The 17,238-nt window shown below is 53.6% G+C and overlaps 2 protein-coding genes across 2 annotated transcripts; one reads left to right on the top strand and one right to left on the bottom strand.

Annotated features, from left to right (window-relative positions):
- Positions 1-1,952: 1,952 nt before the first annotated feature.
- On the top strand, positions 1,953-8,467 carry TEX28 (testis expressed 28). The gene is made up of 4 exons (XM_075538510.1): positions 1,953-1,988; positions 3,073-3,698; positions 7,570-7,705; positions 8,111-8,467. The coding sequence occupies exons 1-4, from the start codon at positions 1,953-1,955 to the stop codon at positions 8,465-8,467; spliced, it is 1,155 nt and encodes a 384-aa protein (XP_075394625.1).
- Positions 8,468-8,821: 354 nt separating this feature from the next.
- Positions 8,822-16,944, bottom strand: LOC142434304 (long-wave-sensitive opsin 1). Its single transcript, XM_075539023.1, has 6 exons — positions 16,833-16,944; positions 14,540-14,836; positions 11,342-11,510; positions 10,622-10,787; positions 9,611-9,850; positions 8,822-8,932 (listed from the first exon to the last, which is right to left on the bottom strand). The coding sequence occupies exons 1-6, from the start codon at positions 16,942-16,944 to the stop codon at positions 8,822-8,824; spliced, it is 1,095 nt and encodes a 364-aa protein (XP_075395138.1).
- Between the last annotated feature and the right edge of the window lie 294 nt (positions 16,945-17,238).

Below are 17,238 nucleotides of genomic sequence, written 5' to 3'. Positions count from 1 at the left end.
AATCGGGTGACTTGCTTGCAAAGGGTCCCATCTTGAACACCTTGTGGCGCAGTTCCACTCCACACACCCGGAGCCACCAGAAGGCAGAGCTGACCCAATGGCGAATGGCGTGAACAACAACAAACAGGTTCCAACTGCACTGGGATGGGTCTCGCTGCAGACTGACTGACTTCTATTTTCCCTCTGGGCTTTCTGGAGCTGCTTGATTTTAGGGATTGGTGCCTTTCATCAATTCTCGAAAGTTCGTAGTCTCTGCGAGATCAGTCCTGACCCAGTCTCTCTGCATTCTCTCCTCAGGATGACAGATTTTTCTGTGACCAACTTCCTCTATCTTGCATCTCTTCTAATTTTTCAAACCTTCCAATTCTTTCTTTCTTTGGGCAGCTAAGCTGCGCTCAGGGCACTTTCTTAGGTTCAATTTTGCAGTTGATTCTCTCGCTGAGGAACCCTGATAGCATAGCAGGTTCCGGGGTGGGCTGCTAACCTCAAGGTCAGTAGATTTAAGCCGCCAACTGCTCCATGGGAGAAAGACCCGTCTTGCTGCTCCCGTACAGATTGGTTCTTCTTGTTAGGGACTGTTGAGTTTGTTCTCACTCAGTAGTGATCCTGTGCACAAGGGAGTGAACACCACCCGGTCCTTTGCCACCCCGACAATTGATGTTATGCTTCACTCCATTGTTGTCGCCTCTGTGTTTGTCCATCTTGTCAAAGATCTTCCTTTTTGCTGTCACCACCTGCTTTCTCAAGCGTGATGTTCTCTTCCAGAGATTGGTCTCTCCTGATAACATGTCCAAAGTATGTGAGACCAAGTCTCACTATCCTCACTTTTAAGGAGCATTTTTGTTGTAAATCTTCTAAGACAGATCTGTTTAAGACAGTCGACCTACAGATTGATGGCCTTGGGAACCAATGGACAGGGGGAGATGTACTCTGTCCATAAGGGTCACCATGAGTCAGAAGTGACTTGTTGGCAGTGAGCTTGATTTCTGGAATAATCTCTCCAGTCATATCTAAGATGAAGGCCATATCATACACGAGGACTTCAGAAAATTGCTGGAAAAAATGGAATTTTAAAAAGGAAAAAAATGGAATTAGAGGTAAATGGAATTTCCCCACAAGCATTTGGAAGCCCCCCTCATACATCAAATATTGTGCCATCTAACGTAGGGACAGAAAGACGTATCTGGCATCGCTATGGGCCCCGCCCCATCGGCGCCTCCTGCTTTCACCTAAGTGGGAGCTGCTGATGTAATGGTTATGCTACCAATGTCTCTTGCTTTTCTTTTTAAAAGTTATTTTCATTTACCTGTTTTATTGACACATCATTCCTGTCCTGCTTTTCTTTATATTGGTACTGCCTGTGAGTACATCCCTAAACAGTAGCAGGCATGCGTTTGGAGCCTGTAGTTAGTTTCCCTAACGTTGGGCTGCTAACTGCAAGGTCAGCAGTTAGGAATCATCGGCCACTCGAGGGGAGAAAGACGAGGCGCTCTACTCCTGTCAAGAGTGACAGTCTGGGGAACCCCCGGGGGCAGCGCTCCCATCCTACAGGGTTGCTAGGAGTCCACATGGACCCGATGGCAGTGGGTGTGGAGTTTCTTTGGGGAGCATAAGGATACGTTCTGTCGCTGTTTCAGGCTACTGGCGGTTGAGAACCTTAGTACCAGAAAGAGCCCGCATGGGCACCGTTAACACACACGCTGGCTTGCTCAGAGCTCAGGAGACTAGCCGTCTACTTCAGGGCGCTGGCTCTGTCTGTGAGTCAGCTCTGGAAGAAGGTATTTGAGTGAGCTTCATGAGCCCTGACATCGCTCCCCCTTCTCTGCTGCTTTTGCTGCCTCCATCAACTCGCCTTCTGGCCTCAGGATACAGCCTACAGGAAGCCCGCCTTGATAGCCTGATATCCATGGCTCATCCCCAGTAGAATTAGAACTGCAGGGAGAGGGCTTAACATGTACAGCCCCGACTACAAGTTAATCCATGACCAGGCACCTGCCTCACTGTTACTCCACATCCCTGTCAACACTTATTTCTGTCTTGGCTGTGCTAACCTGTCTCCTTGTGGTGTGCCCCTGGAGCTATAAGTGGCCTGTCATGGAAGACACAGACCCTTGCAATCAGTGCTACAAAGCAAAACGTGTATGGATTGGTAAATGGGAGCTTAACATATTTAAAAGTTGTGATACCTGACACGTGTATGTAAAGATGCATGACTTCCACATGTGGGCTAAAGTGGACACTCCTATCACAGGCGCTTGGGTCAGGTCCCCCAGTCTCTGTGTGTCCCATAGCCACTTTGGGAATTTAACAGAATACACTTGGCCTTGTAAACTTCCACCTACATCCCAGTGGGAACTTAGAAAACAAAGGAAGGACAGAGAAAGTAGAAGAAGAAGACGGACTGAGGTGGTGCTCCTTGCAGTTTCCAAGAGGAAGAAGAAGGTGGCAGTGCCTGATCGGGCCCCTAGGGTTCCTAGCTCCTCACTCTCCTGTGCTGGTGACAGGGAAACTCAGGTGGCTCAAGGCCACCAGGATTTGAGCTGGCTGAGAGTAGCATGTAGCCCCTGCCCCCCCCCCCCCAGCTCTATGAGAGCAGAGCCTGTGTCTGCGTGTACCCATGGTAGTCCCCCAGTAGGCTCGTGTGGAGTGAATGAGCTGGTTCGAATGAAAATCTCCCTGCCCACCCTGGCAAGGGGACAGTTCCGCAAACTTTTTGCAGCCCCTTGGTATTGCTGTTCTTGGGGAGATCAGCGGGCTGGGCAGGGAGATTTACATTCTAACCCCATTGGCAAAGTGTTTGTTCTGTGCTTTGCAACGGCAGCCCTTTATGAAATGAGACCCACAATTGGGAAATCTTAATTGCGAAAACCAGAGAGATCCACGCTCCAAGGGGGCCGATCTGCAGGGGATGGAGGGTTCTCGAGGTTCTCCGAGAGCCAGAGTAGGGTACAGGGTGTTGTAGTGTCTGGGGTGAGTGCTGTGTGGAGGGGGACTGCCTCTGTGAGCAGATGCATGTCCCATGTGCCTGTGTCCAAACCTAATCCATTTGCTGATGGTTTGTTCCCACTGCAGGCAGAATGTTCACCCCCAAGTTCAGCGCTCTCCCACAGCGTCCCCTCCACCAGGGCCCTGTCACTCTACGAAGACAACCCGAAGGAGACCATCCGCCACCGCATCTTCCACCTCTTGGAGCAGCTGCGAGTGGAGAAGGGCAAACGGGACGCCAACACCATGGATTACCTCAAACTGGTGGCCAAAGCTGACCGGCACCAGGCGCAACACATCCGGCAGGTCTTTGAGAAAGTGAACCAGCGCACCTGTGCCACCATCGCCCAGATAGAGCGAAAGCTCGGCCGCTACCACCGACAGCTGCAGGAGCTGGAGGAGGGCAGCCAGCCCAAGAGCGCCCAGCGGAAGGCCCCCTGCAGCCAGGCCCAGTGCCAGACACCACTGTCCCACAACAAGGCCCACAACCCAGCCAGGAAAGAGCGCCTGGCCACCAGACGGCCCAAGGTCACTCGCCCCAGCAATCAGGGCACCCTGCAGAAGTATGAGCAGGTTGTGCAGAAGATGAAGGAGGAGCTGGCGGAGATCAAGAAGGAGCACCTCTGCCTCCAAGTGTCCTGTGAGTGCCTCAAGGAGCAGTGCCAGGTCAACCTGCAGCAGTCACTGAAGACCCTGCAGGAGACCAGCTACAGGTGAGGTGGCTGCGGGCACAGGCCAGGGCGGCAGCCTTACACCGCTCATGGGCCCAGGGCAGGTTGGCTGGGATGTGGAGGCGATCCTCTCTGACTTCGTCATGCATGGCATGAGGCAGTGGCCATGCGGGGCTGGAGGAGGGGGGCAGACACTGAGGAGTCCCTCTACCTCTGGCTCCTGTCACCTAGCTCAAAACACAGACTGGGCATGATATCCTCTCTCTGTGTGTCTCTGTCTCTGCCTATCTCTCTCTTTCTCTCTCCCTTGTGCAGGGACTCCAGTTGGCTTTCGGTGGCATCAGTCTAGGCCGCCAACAGGGAAAGGGCTCCCGGACGGTTTCAGAAAGCCTCTGTGCATCCTTGGGGTCCTTCTCTGGGCGCCCTCCTTCGGTGAGGCTGCTTGTTTCTGCCCCATGTGCACCGATGCAAGGAGCTCTCGGCAGCACCTCGGAACCACAGGGCGGTGGCAGCTCATCAGCAGGCCACGGGCTGTCTTAGTTGGTCTGGACTGCTCTGACACTGGCCCCGAGGAAGCAGATGAGATGCTGGGTGAGGGATACCTGGGCATGGCGGCACTTTTTTGTTCTCCTCTTAACACTTCTTCCAACCTGCCTGTGGGCTGCTCCCCTTCCGCCCCCCCCCCCACATTTCCCCTCACTTGGCACCTTGCTCCTCCTGCTTGAGCCCCCTGTCCATGCACGACCTGGTCACACTCACATCAGTTTCTCTGTCTTAGATGACTCCTCCACACTACAGACCAGAAGTGCTAACTCACTTGTCCCAAAGGCCCTTCTCCGGAGGCGCATGGCGGCATATGCTCTGGGAGAAACCCCGCCTGTTGGGCAAGTTTGTACTGGAGACGTGCTTTCCCCAGTGCTGCTGCAGGCTGGGCAGAGAGGGGCTTTGATAGAGGAAGAGATGGGGAGAAGAGCCAGCCCCCACCACAACAGTGGCAAGTCTGTAAGGAAATAGAGCCGATCTCTTCGCTTCTGGCAGCTTATGTGTTAGTCCTCGCCTCGGAAAATTGAAGAGATCAAGGACTCTGCTCACAGCTTGGCACAAGGACGCCGAGTCTGTCAAGATCAAGCAGAACAAGGATAACGTGAAGTTCCCGGTTCACTGTGGCGGCAAGGGGCTGAAATGAATTCAGCTGGCTGATGGGAGCGCTAATAAAATTGGGATTAAACTAGAAAAGAAAGCTGAGTCGTGAGCAACAAGAGTTGGGGTGCTGACCTCCTACGCAGTGGAAGATCCACGTCTCACTTTTGACCCCTGTAGACCCTGACGACTGTTGGGCGAGGCCTTACTGGCGATGTCAACGGTTGGCGGGCACCACTGGGAGGTTGTGTTCAGCACACACAATGCTGCCTTCGCAATACAAGAGAGAAAAAAGTCCTTTACAAAAAGAGCCAAGCATGCCCACCTACAGGAGAAGCCGCAACCATGACGCGACACCTGTCCTTCCCAACGCAATCTACACCCACCAAGCAGTTCACCTGTTTCAGCAAGTTTTCAGCCAAGTCAAACCTGTGGTGGTCAAGGGCCAGCTGTCCCGTGTCCGTTGACGTTCTCTTCCAAAGCCCATCCCACTGTGTTCTTTCCTAGCAGTCCACAACCAGGAATGTGCTCATTGACTGCTGTGATTCACGAGGACTGGAGTCGGAAAATACTTGTCCCCGTGAACACCTGGAGTATTCTTGTGTCTCATTCCTCCGTGTGAATAAGAAGACAGGAACGAGGAGTCTGCTTACAGTGGAACCCCAGTCAGCTCCCTCTCAGTGGGTAGTAGTAGCCTCAGCCGGATGTCAGCTGACTCTCTTCCCAGAGAATGCTATTCCCCAAGGGACCTCTCAGCTCCTTTATGACCCTGTGAGGGTCCCTCACGGCCTCCTGGAACCACCCAATCAAGCTTGCCCCGCTCCATGCAACACCTCTGGGTGTGTGGCTGGTGGTCTGGACCGGGAGTCCACAGCCATCACCACGCCTGCTTTGACCTCGCTCCCCGACGCCAGAGGGCAGCGCTCTAGTGGATTCCCCTCCTCTCCTCTTCTCAGCAGCCCGGCCCCAAGGCTACGTGGGCTCTTCACGGAGGTTGCTGCCGACCCCTCCCAGCTGCCTGGGGACACCAGGTGTTTGAATTTTGAGGTATTTCCCTCTCAGGCCTGCGTTCCTTCTCCCGCTTACTCAGACCTTCAATCCGCCCCAGATCTCCTTCCCCCCTCTTGCTGTGCCGTGAGGGAATGTTTGCTGAGCAGGTCCTTCTGGTCCTGCTTGCTGCCTCCCTCACTGTAGCCACACTCCTCCCGCCCCACCCTGCATCTCTGCTGAAGCTTGCTGGGGGAAAATGCTGTGGCAGATGGTGGATTGTTCTGGGAGCATGATCCTCACCAGTATTATCACTCATTTCATAGGTCTGTTGTGGCTGAAGGGCCCTGGGGGTGTGGTGGTCGGTAGTTCTAGCCTACCCTTCACTCCACAGGTCAATAATGAATCAGGCTGCTTCCATAAAGGTGTGCAGTCTTGGAAAGCCTAGGGAGCAGTTCTGATCTGTCCTGCATGGTCACTCTTAGTTGGAATCCATTTGATGGCAGTGTCCAGGGGAGAGAGGTCAGGGCCAGGCGGACTTGATGGGTGTTGGAAGGACACAGCCTCGGGGCTTCTGTCAGGGTCTTTTTGACCAGGCAGTCTGGACCTTTTTTTCTTTTCTTTCCTTGCTTCGGAGTGGCGGTAGCTTGGCACCATCTATGGTAGTTGCTCTAGTCTCAGGCTAGTGGGTGCAGTGATTTCTGGGGTACATTAGTCCTTTGGACACATTGTTTCTTTGAGTCTTTCTTCTTTGCCCTGGCTGAGGAGAGGTCATTAGTTGCATCTCAGATGGTCACTCAAAAACTTTCAGGACCAAAGTAAGCTGTCAAACTCTGCATTTGTGGACTGTGTGATGTCAAGTGACCCCCATGTCCCCTGAGGCTATGAACCTAAGCCCTCAAGTCCAGTGACTCAATTCCTTAAGGTATTTGCTTATGGCTAAGAAACTGGCCTAACTTTGTCCCCAAGGGCTAGATGCATTAAGGAGCTAGCTCTGCAAAGCCTGACTCCCAAAGGGCCTGGCCTTTGTCAAACCAAGAGCTGCTCGTTGTGCTCCCCTGAGCCTCTCCTCCCCATGGCTGTTGAGCTGTCCCTGCCACTACAGGCAAGGTATATAACAGGGCTCACAGCACGGAGTGGTGGTTGGCGTGTGTATCCATAATTTACATTCCATAAAGTGTACCATTTAAAATGTCCATTTCAGTGACTGTAAGAAAGTCAACTCAATGGCCCAGCCACGGCCACTGTCTGTTTGTATAGCAGCTTTATTGGGAGAGAATTCACATACCATCAATGTCACCCTTTCCACGTGTACAATTCAGGCACAGCTCTGCACAGTGATCCCCATGACCTACTTCAGAACATTTCCATCACTCCCAAAAGGAGACCCCCACACCCATGAGCAGTCATCCCACCCCACACCCCGCTGCTCCCAACCCCCGGCACCCCCTTACTTTGCTTTCTGTGGCCTTTCCCCGTGACAAGCGGTGTTCATGGAATTAGACCGACACGGCAGCTGGGGAATGTGTGTGAAATTGAACAAGTCTTTCAGAGGGGATTCTCGATGATCTCAAGTCGAGAATGCTGTTTGTAAGCTGTTACCAAAAAGTGTGTATAAAATACATATATGCATAGTGGGGTGGTGAGTAAATGGCATGCAGCTGGGGGTGGGCCTCCCAAGAACCCTGGGGAAGGAGGTAGGGCTTTGCTGGGTACAGAAAGGTCACCATTAGCCCAAACTCAGGGCAAAGGGCTGAAGGTTGTTCTTTTGTCTTTATCTCCCAAGGCAACAGCTGCTGGTGGAACAGGCGGACAACCACCTGCAGGGCTACCTGGATGAGGTTTACTACCTCAAACAGACTCTAGCCTCCACTGAGGAGAAAATGGCCTACCTGTCCTATGAGAGAGCCAAGGAGATTTGGGTGAGAACCCCCAGGGGGCCTGGCACACAGGCTAGGGAGAAGAATGTGGGCCTGTCTGGTGAGACAGGGAAGTCTGATAGTCTAAGAAGCAAAACCAGGGAACTCTCAACTTGTGGGGCCCATCCTTTAAGGCCACACACTATTCCTTACTACCTAGTTTGGGCATCTGCGGTCATTCAGGAAGGCAGCTCTTGTAATCAAGGTGGCTTCAGTTCAATGGGGGGGGGGGGAGATTCTTTTGAAAACTGTGCCTTCCAGCCCTTAACTGGCCGGCTGACAGCAGGCTCTTGGCGCTGGGAGATGCTGGGTGCGAGAGTAGTCCCTCAAGCTTGGCAGGGCATGTTGGAGGAACGCTCATGATTCTGACGGGGGAAGTAAGTATACTTGTGGGTCTGTCACCTGCAGGAGGTCATGGAGACATTCCAGAGTCGGGTCACTAAGCTGGAGGGCCTCCAGCAGGTGGCCCAGCAAGAACTAGCGAAGCAGATCTGGAACCGGCCAAGGGAGTTCCTGCTCAAGTTCATCAGCCTGCTCCTCACTCTGGCCACCATCCTCTTGGTCTGCATTTCCACCATGTGTGCTTTCCCCTGGCCCTTCTTCAAGACGCGCCTGCGCATGTGCACCTCCCTCGTGCTCATAGGGCTCGGGGTGCTGATTTGGCAGAAGCGGCATGCCATCGCCACCGCTGACTGGCAGGCTTGGGTTGCCTCTAAGTGGAGACTCTATACCAGGGACCCCAAGCCTCTCGCAGAAGAGACGTAGGGTCTGGAAAGACCACAGGCAGGATTTGTCTTTTGCTGGGTGTTGAGGGTCTCCCTCCCTACGCCTCCAAGAGTCCAGCTGCAGCCCCTTCCTGAGTCCATAGCCCTGGCCCACTGAGAGCCTCCCAACTGCTCTGGCTCCCCAACATTCAGGCTCCCCTCAAATGACTGCGGATGATTAAAGCCCGTGGAGTGCAGAGTCTTGGTCCTTTCCTTCCCGCGCTTCAAACCAGTGACTGGCAAGGTGTCCCAAACTGCCCAGCCACTTGGAGGACCTGTTTGCAGGTGGGGGAGGCCAAGAGAAACTATGCTTATTTCTCAGGGGAGGGGTGGGAGACCGAACCCCTGGGGAGACTTAGGCAGGCGACACAGAAGAGACAGATGAGGCCTCTGTTCTGGAAGTGCTAGAGAGTTCGGAGCTGTCGTCCACCTTCTTGCCGAAAAGCTGCAAGATGCAGTTCCGGAACTGCGAGGACAGAGAGCTGTAGTTAGGGGACGGGGAGCCAGCCTGGAGGGTCATCAAGACGGAACAGACACAGTAGCCACAACTGAGATCAAAGCAACCCAACCCAGCTCAGTGATGCTCGATAAGGTGTCTGAGATTGCCTGTCTGTCTGGACAGAGCAGACAGCCTCATCTTCCTTTCACATGGTGGCTTGTGGAATTGAACCACTCCAATCTCGAAGGTAGTAGCCCAGCCCCCAAAGAATGGCCTTGCAGACGACACATGTTGTTGCCGTGAATCACAGCCACATTAGGTGCTCAGGCTGGTGGTGTGCTTAGTTAAGTGCTCCCTAGTGACCTCAGACCTTCGGTGCCCTCAGAAGCCCAGGTAGAGACAGGACCAGGGCATAGGTGATTCCTTGCATTCCCAGATGACCAGGCACCTGCCGGGAGGGTGGAGGGTGGGCAGTGTCACACTGCGGGACCATTCCCCAAAGATTGGAAAGAGCCTCTGGCTTTGCTAGTCTGGTTCATTCATCTAGGGGACTAGATGCAGGCCATCGAGCCAAGGACCAAGCACCCCGTGTGTGCCCAGTCACATGCTTAACTCTTTCAAGGCCATGTCCTGCAAGATCTGATCAGCCTCCCCCTTTCCTTGTCAAAGACATGATCCAGTGGGGCAGTCCATGGCAGTACTTACCTGCCGGTTCATAAAGACATAGATGACGGGGTTATAGATAGTGGCACTTTTGGCAAAGTAAGCTGGCAAGGCTGCCATCAGAGGGTGGAATGAGTAGTCAGGGTGGGCAGCGGCAAAGCACGCGAAGATTGTGTAGGGCCCCCAACAGAGGCAGTAGGCAAAGATCATCACCATCACCATGCGTGTCACCTCCTTCTCAGCCTTCTGGGTGGACTCGGATTCTTTCTGCTGCTTTGCCACCTGCAAGGGAGAGGCAGCCATGCCCAGCCACAAGCAGCTGTGAGGCAGGGAGAGGTGGCCCATTCTTATCCCCTGTCCACCTCTTCTTGGGGGTGTCCCAGGCTTTGCTGCTGAAGTTGGCCAGTGTAGCCTTCTACCAAGCTCTCTGGCATTGCAGGAAGGGGCCCACAGCCCTGCTGGTGGGACACAGCAGGGGAGTCCTGAGTGGAGAGTAGCCAGCAGCCCCCAGGAGTCTGTTCAGAGGAGGGCTGGCTGCTGCAAGGTCACAGCCACTCCTTTCCCTGGAGTGAGCCGAGCCGTGCCTGCCCAACTCCTGTGCTTTGAGAGAGGGGTGCTGGGCAGAGGGGCCGGCCAGCAGGAAGGCACAGGCACCTGTAGCTTGGGAGTGCACGGACAGGCCAGGATTGGGCTCCAGGGAACAAGGGTGTGAGAGCACAAGCTGATCTGACTGGGTGCCCACAGCAGCATGGGCAGTGTGCCCCCACCCCAGAGGGAGGAGAGTGGTAAAGGGACAGTAGAGTAGGTAGCATCCCAGGGCCCAGCCTCAGTGCTGGCCTTTCTCTGGGGGCAGCCTGCCGGAGCACGAGCAAGTCTGGCTGAGCTGTGCCATGGGTCCATTAGATTTGTAGGTGTCATTTGCCTGATCTGGACAGCACCTCAAAGTCTCTGGGAAATGGGCTTGGCTACCGAGGGTGGTGGCAAGGGAGCCAGTGGGGCCCCTGGCGATGTGAGTAGTCCAGAGTCTTGTGGGACTCGGGGTGGTGCACTTACTGCTCGGATGGCCAGCCACACGTGGAGGTAGCACAGCACGATGATGCTGAGGGGGATGATGCAGCATGTGATCATGAGGACGATCATGTAGGACCGCACCCCGGGGTACGAGCTGCCACTGAACACATCGGGGCCGCACGAGGTCTTCAGGCCGTGGGGCCAGTACCTGCAGGCAGGGGCCTGACTGAGGCAGGCACAGTACGGGGCTCTGTGCTAAGTCTGTGCCCCTTTGTAGGTCTCACATCCACTTTTCGATTGCAAATGCCAGGGACATTTGGGACAGCCACGTCCCCTCTCCACAAAGATCTCTAGCTTCTGGTGCTCATTCCTGGGGGCTACTAGAGACACTTCCACGTGGCCATGAAGCCCTCCTCTCGGTGGCCAGAGGGGACATGGGTATTAGGTTCTACCTGGAATGTCTCATTCAGTCTATGACATCTAACCAGTAACTTCATGGCTGAGGGGTGCTCTCCTTCCCGATGTCCCTGGCACACCTCAATAATGATTAGCTAAAGTGGGTCTCAAGCCTCTCCAGCAACCGCCTGGCTCCTGTTCTTGCCAGCTTCCTGGACATCACACCCTGGTGGGCTCTCAGGCAGAGCCGGACCCATCCCCTCACAGCATGCAGAGGCTCAGAGACAGGCCATGATGCTCTCCAAAGTCACAGAGTCCCAAATTTACCCTTGCCTCAATTCCCCACTGGGGCTCCTACACCCTTACCTGCTCCAACCAAAGATTGGCGGGGCCGTCCAGATGGCAGACCAGACCCAGGAGAATGCGATCCCCATGATGGCCAGCTTGGCGTCAAATCTCACATTGCCGAAGGGTTTGCAGACTACCAGCCATCGCTCCCAAGAAATAATGGCCAGTGACCAGAGGCCTGTGATCCCTGTGGGGGGAGCAGGCTGTGTTCAAAGATCACCCCAAGCCTCTAAGATTATCCCATCCCTTTGAGCAACCGTCCTGAGAAACTCACCATGGAAAAGATGTTTGCCATGGCATTGGGCTGGGGACTGACTGATGGCCCCTGGGCACTCAGTGGCTGTGGGACTCATTTCCTTTTTATCGAGTTCTTTCCTGTGCCTGGGCCCCACCCCTTTCCTCCCCTACTGACCCCTGCTCACTCTTTCCCCTTCATCCAGGTGGGTTTTTCTGGAACAGGAGTCCGACCGCCACACACAGACTACAAGAATGGAGAGAAGAGGGAGGAAAGCAGGAGGGAGGGAGAGAAGCCATCAGGTAGCCTGCTGCCTCTGCACCTTCTCACCCCTTGGCCACCAACCAAGGACATCTTGGTTCCCACTGGCCTGTAATCAAAGTGAAACATGTGCTTCCCTAGTGAAAGTATGTGACAGAGCACAGCACCTGATGGACATCTCAGATAGGATATTTGAAATGTCAGTAGGTGGTACACCTACTGCCCCTAACTCAGAACTAAACTCACAGCCACGGGTGGATTTGACTCCTAGTGCCCCTAGAGGACTGAGAAGAAGTGCCCCTATAGTCTCTTTTTTCAATCCATACATACATCAGTTGTGTAAAGCACATTTGTACATTCTTTGCCCTCATCACTCTCAAAACATTTGCTCCTCACTTAAGCCCTTGGCATCAGCTCTTCATTTCCGCCCCCCTCCTTCCCCGATCCCGCCTCCCTCATGAACCCTTGATAATTTATAAATTATTATGTTGTCATAGCTTACACTGTCTGATGTCACCCTTCACCCACTTTTCTGTTGTCCATCCCCCAGGGAGGAGGTTATATGTAGATCCTTGTAATTGGTTCCCCCTTTCCACCCCATCCTCCCGGTATCACCACTCTCAGCACTGGCCCTGAAGGGATCATCTGTCCTGGATTCCCTGTGATCCCAGTTTCTATCTGTACCAGTGTACACCCTCTGGTCTAGCCAGATTTGTAAGGTAGAATTGGGATCATGATAGTGGGGGGGTGGCATTTAGGAACTAGAGGAAAGTTGTATGTTTCATCAGTGCTGCACTGCACCCTGACTGGCTCATCTCCACCCCGCAACCCTTCTGTAAGGGATGTCCAGTTGCCTACAGATGGCTCTTGGGTCCTCAATCTGCGCACCCCTTCATTCACAGTGATATGATTTTTTGTTCTTTGATGCCTGATCCCTGATCCCTTCGACACCTCAAGATCACACAGCCTGGTGTGCTTATTTCATGTGGGCTTTGTTACTTCTGAGCTAGATGGCCCCTTGTTAACTATCAAGCCTTTAAGACCCAAGAAGCTATATCTTTTGATAGCTGAACACCATCAGCGTTCTTCGCCAAATTTGCTTATGCACCCGTTTTGTCTTCAGCGATCATGTAGGGAAGGTGAGCATCATGGAATACCAGTTTAAAAAAACAACATTTTCTTGCATTGTGGGAGTACTTGAGTAGAGTCCCAATGTCCATCTGCTACCTTAATACTAAACCTATCAATATATGCACATAGATCTATTTCCCTATCCTCTGATATAAATATATTTACATATGTACATGCCTTTATTTAGATCTCCTTAAATACCCTTTGCCTCCCAGCTCTTTCCTCTATTTCCTTTGACTTTCCTCTTGTCCCACTATCATGCTCAGCCTCATTTGGGTTTCAATAATTCCTCTCGGTTACATTACCCCTGATCACGCCCTATCAGTCCTCCTATACCCTCCTCACTACCTATTTGGCTCACTTGTTCCCCTGTCCCTTGATTTGTTAACACCACTTCCTTTCCCCTCCTCCCCCTCTCCCATGTCCCCTGGAGCCATCAGTCCCCTTGTTTTCTCCTCCAGATTGTTCATCCAGCCTGTCTTATTTAGACAGACCTGCACACTGTAACTCTTTATGGGAGCAGCAAGTATCGTCTTCCTCCCTTGAAGAGCCTGCTCCTTTTAAACTGCTGACTTTGATGTCAGAAGCCCAATGTGTCATTCACTAGGCCACCATTAGCTCAATCACTGCCATCCAACCAATTCCGACTCCCCCCAGTTCCCCCCCCCCCGTTATTGAACACTTTGGCAAAAAACTGAATTACCATTATTTTTACTGTGGGAAAAAGATATATGACAAAATAGAAATTTTTCTGAACACTTCTTTTTTTTCTGATTAATTCTTGATAAAAATTTTGCATGAGCGCTCTTGGTGAGGAGTCCTGGTGATGTAATAGGTTAGGTGCTGCACTGTACAGCACAAAGGTAGTAGTTCGAAGCCATCAGCTGCTTCCTGGGTGAAAGGTACAGCCTCGGAAACAGTTCTCCTCTGTCCTGTGGGGCTGCTAGGAGTCGACAGCTAGTTGGTTCAGTGTGCTGCTTGGTGCATCTGCCAGGCATTTGCTGCCACCCAGGGACACGCTGGCCCACAGACAGGTAGGAGCAGGAGACGTGGGGACTCTCAGGAAAGGACATGTGACGGCTGAGGCCACCTTGAGGCTGGACTTGCTGGCCCCACCTTCCTTGGGTGCTCCCACTCTGTACTTTGAAGGGAGTGCAGGACTTTAAGCAAGTGCAGGCCAGCAACGGGAGTTAGAGCCCTGCCTCCTTCGCAGGGTTGTGGAAGTAAGGTTCAAATAACTACAGCATGCCCCCCACCCCACCCCCACTGCAAGGAGTTGGAATTGGAGGTCAGTGTGGGCAGCAGTGAGGTGGGGGCTGACCACCCAGGCAGCCACATGAAGTATGTACACTCAGCTTGCTTCCTAATGGCCACAGAGCCCAGGGACTGGCAGGACATCTAAACGTTCACTGTCGAGAAGCTTCTCCGAGGTCCTGCCTGCCTTCCTCTCCCTATTTGGGTTTAAGTTGCTCAGCCTCGCCTTCCACTTCTAGCCAATTCCAGGGTCTCCCACCAAATAAAGTCCCAGCTTCTTAGCGTGGACACCCCAGGCCTCTGAGGCTGGACCAGACCACCCAGTGCTCTCTTACCACAGAGGGAGACGGTATAGCCCTCCAGGACACACAGAGGGTGGCCAAACACGAAGTAGCCGTAGATCTGGTTCACCACGCTGATGGTGCTGGCGATGATGGTCTCTGCCAGGTCAGCCACTGCCAGGTTCACCAGGATCCAGTTCAGAGGGTGGCGCAGCTTCTTGAACCTCATGGTGGCCAACAACACGAGCCCGTTGGTGAAGACGGAGGCAAAGACCACGAAGATCATCCAGGTGCTGGTGAGGTGGTACACCCACCGTGGGGCAATGTGGTAGTTGGGGCCTTCAAAGGGGCCTAGAGCCGAGAGGGCAGGGCCGTCAGGATGGGGCTGGGGGGGGGCATTTGTGGACGGACTCATCCACTCACCAGCCCGGCTCTCTGCAAGCTTTCCCACCCGCAGGCCATGTCTCTCTGGGGCTGCATCTCTGCTCCCAAAGGACGCTGCCCTTCCGTGGGCTGGCCAAGTGCCCCATCTACAGGCCACGGCACCTCCATCATGTACTCCCGTGTGGAGGAGGTACCCTTTTCCCCACTGCCACTTCTTGTTTGGCAATCACCACCAAACTTGGTCACTACCTTAAACAGAAACTCTGTGGTCCATCTCCCTCTCCTCAGCTGCTGCAAACCCAACCCAATTCAACCCAACCCACTGCCATCAAGTCGATGCCAACTCATAGCACCCCTATAGGACCAGGCAGAACTGCCCCTGTGGGTTTCAGAGAATAATTCTTGGCAGGAGTAGAAAGGTCCGTCTTTTTCCCATGGAGCAAGTGGTGGTTTCGAACTGCTAACTTTGTGGAGTGCAGCCCAACATGCGTCAGTCTGCCTATGTATTCGCCTGTTCTATAGCTTTCTTAGAAGTGGTATCATAAAACACACTGGCAAGATTCATTCAGGTTGCAGCCTGTGCTAGGACTTCTGTTCTCTGAGAACTGAGCAACATGCCCTCGTGTGGCCCGATCAAGTCTCCTGCTGCGGGCCTTGGTGGAAACAAGTCTTAGGAGTGGCATTGTTGGGCCATGTGTTCATTTTATGGTTAACTTTGTAAGCAACTGCCAACCTTTTTGCCCCCACAAACCACTGTGCACATAGCCTCACCAACACTTGTCGTTTCCTTTCTGGCCCAGAGTACCCAGCTGTTTGGGATTAGATGGTGTCCCCCAGCCCACACCTGTGGGTGTAATCCTGTTGGGACATCGGGTTTTCTTTGTCACCTTAATCAGATCACAGCTGAATACGGAGGGGTCAAAAGCTAAGCGCTTCTGAGTTATAAAAAGGGCAGATTAGACTTTGAGGCACATGCACGGGCCCTGTGGGAATTGCGAAGGAAGCAGAGAACACCCAGGACTCCAGACAAGGTGTGACATTAGTTTGCACTTGGATCCCTAGTCTAGATCTGTGAGAAAGCAAGTCTGCTCTCCAATGCCTCCCCCTGGTGGCCTTTCTGTGAAGACTCAGATGCCATCCCACGGTCACCACCGACAATGAAGGGATCTTGTGACTCCCAGTCACACCAGGGAAGGTGGAGCAATTTACAGCCATCACGCCACAACCCTAGCTGCCAGTTGCCAGTCCCCACCTAGCCCCTGACATCCCCCTGGCTAGTGGGATGTTTTCAGATGCCCTAAGATGGCTGACAATCTAAGGGCCCCAGTTGGCTCTATATAGGGAACTAGTTTCCGTGCCCCTGATCACAGCAGCACTGCTTACAGCAGTGATACCCACTCAAGTGCCCATCCACAGATGATGGGCAAACATCAAGGGGTCTATCGGGAGCTCAAAATGTCATGCTTTGTGAAATCAGTGTGTAATCTCACTTCGGTGGCCAATTACAGTAGAGACCAGGAGCGGGGAGGACGATGAAGACAATGGGAACTGGGGAGTAGTGGTACCCGCACAGGGGTGACTGCAATTCACTTGTGTGCATGAACAAGGAAGGACAGAGAGAGGAAGGCCCTCAATGACATGCACGGACATAGGCTGCAGCACTAGGCTCCAACATAAGGATTGTGAGGATGGCGCAGGACCTGGCGGTGTTTCCAAGGGGGCTTAGGCTTGAGGAGAGGCTGGCAGGGGATCCTTGGCTGCACCCTGGAGGGCTGGCAACCCCTAGGGCAGAGGTCAGGCCCTCCCTCCAGGAGCTTCCCCTCAGTGTGCGTTCTGGGGTGGGGACGACCATGTGGTTTGATATTTGGAAATTGCCTCATCTGATCCATGCAACTGGGGTAGGGGTGGATGGGGAGAACCCAGAGGCCCTCAGGTCCTGGGTTGGCCATCGCTGCTGACTCACCTCTGGTGCTGTTGCTGTTGGTGTACACAAAAATGCTAGTGCGGGTGCTGTCCTCATTGGCGTCCTGCAGTTGCCCACCTGTGAGCCTGTGTGCGCCCCACCGCTGGGCCATGGCTCTGACAGCCCTGTCCCTGGTGCCCGCAGCCCTGGTGCGCTGTCTGGGGGGGGGTGTCATGGTGCTTTATACCAGCTGACGGGATCAACCAGGGCCTCCTCACCTTAAAAGCTCCCCAAACCCTTCACTCTCTGATCTCTTAATAGGGGCTGGTTTCTAAGGCGAGCGGACAAGGACAGCTCAGGGAGATTGGGCTTCCTTGGCTTCCCGCCATGTCCTGGGTGCTCTTAGGTTTGTGAAGCCAAAGAGTAGGATATTCAGGCCAACCCCAACTTGGCCTTTCCCATCTGG

The sequence above is a fragment of the Tenrec ecaudatus genome, chromosome X (genome assembly GCF_050624435.1).
Source record: "Tenrec ecaudatus isolate mTenEca1 chromosome X, mTenEca1.hap1, whole genome shotgun sequence".
Lineage (NCBI taxonomy): Eukaryota > Metazoa > Chordata > Mammalia > Afrosoricida > Tenrecidae > Tenrec > Tenrec ecaudatus.
The sequence above is the reverse complement of the archived record's forward strand: the minus strand, read 5'-3'. Positions and strand labels throughout refer to the sequence as shown.

Coding starts and splice junctions, on each gene's coding strand:
- TEX28 (XM_075538510.1), top strand. CDS start 1,953: ATGTACAGCCCCGACTACAAGTTAATCCATGACCAG. Junction 1,989..3,072: donor ACAAGTTAATCCATGACCAG/GCACCTGCCTCA, acceptor TTCCCACTGCAG/GCAGAATGTTCACCCCCAAG. Junction 3,699..7,569: donor CTGCAGGAGACCAGCTACAG/GTGAGGTGGCTG, acceptor TTATCTCCCAAG/GCAACAGCTGCTGGTGGAAC.
- LOC142434304 (XM_075539023.1), bottom strand. CDS start 16,944: ATGGCCCAGCGGTGGGGCGCACACAGGCTCACAGGTGGGCAACTGCAG. Junction 14,837..16,832: donor CAACAGCAACAGCACCAGAG/GTGAGTCAGCAG, acceptor TCTCGGCTCTAG/GCCCCTTTGAAGGCCCCAAC. Junction 8,933..9,610: donor ATGTCTTTATGAACCGGCAG/GTAAGTACTGCC, acceptor CTGTCCTCGCAG/TTCCGGAACTGCATCTTGCA.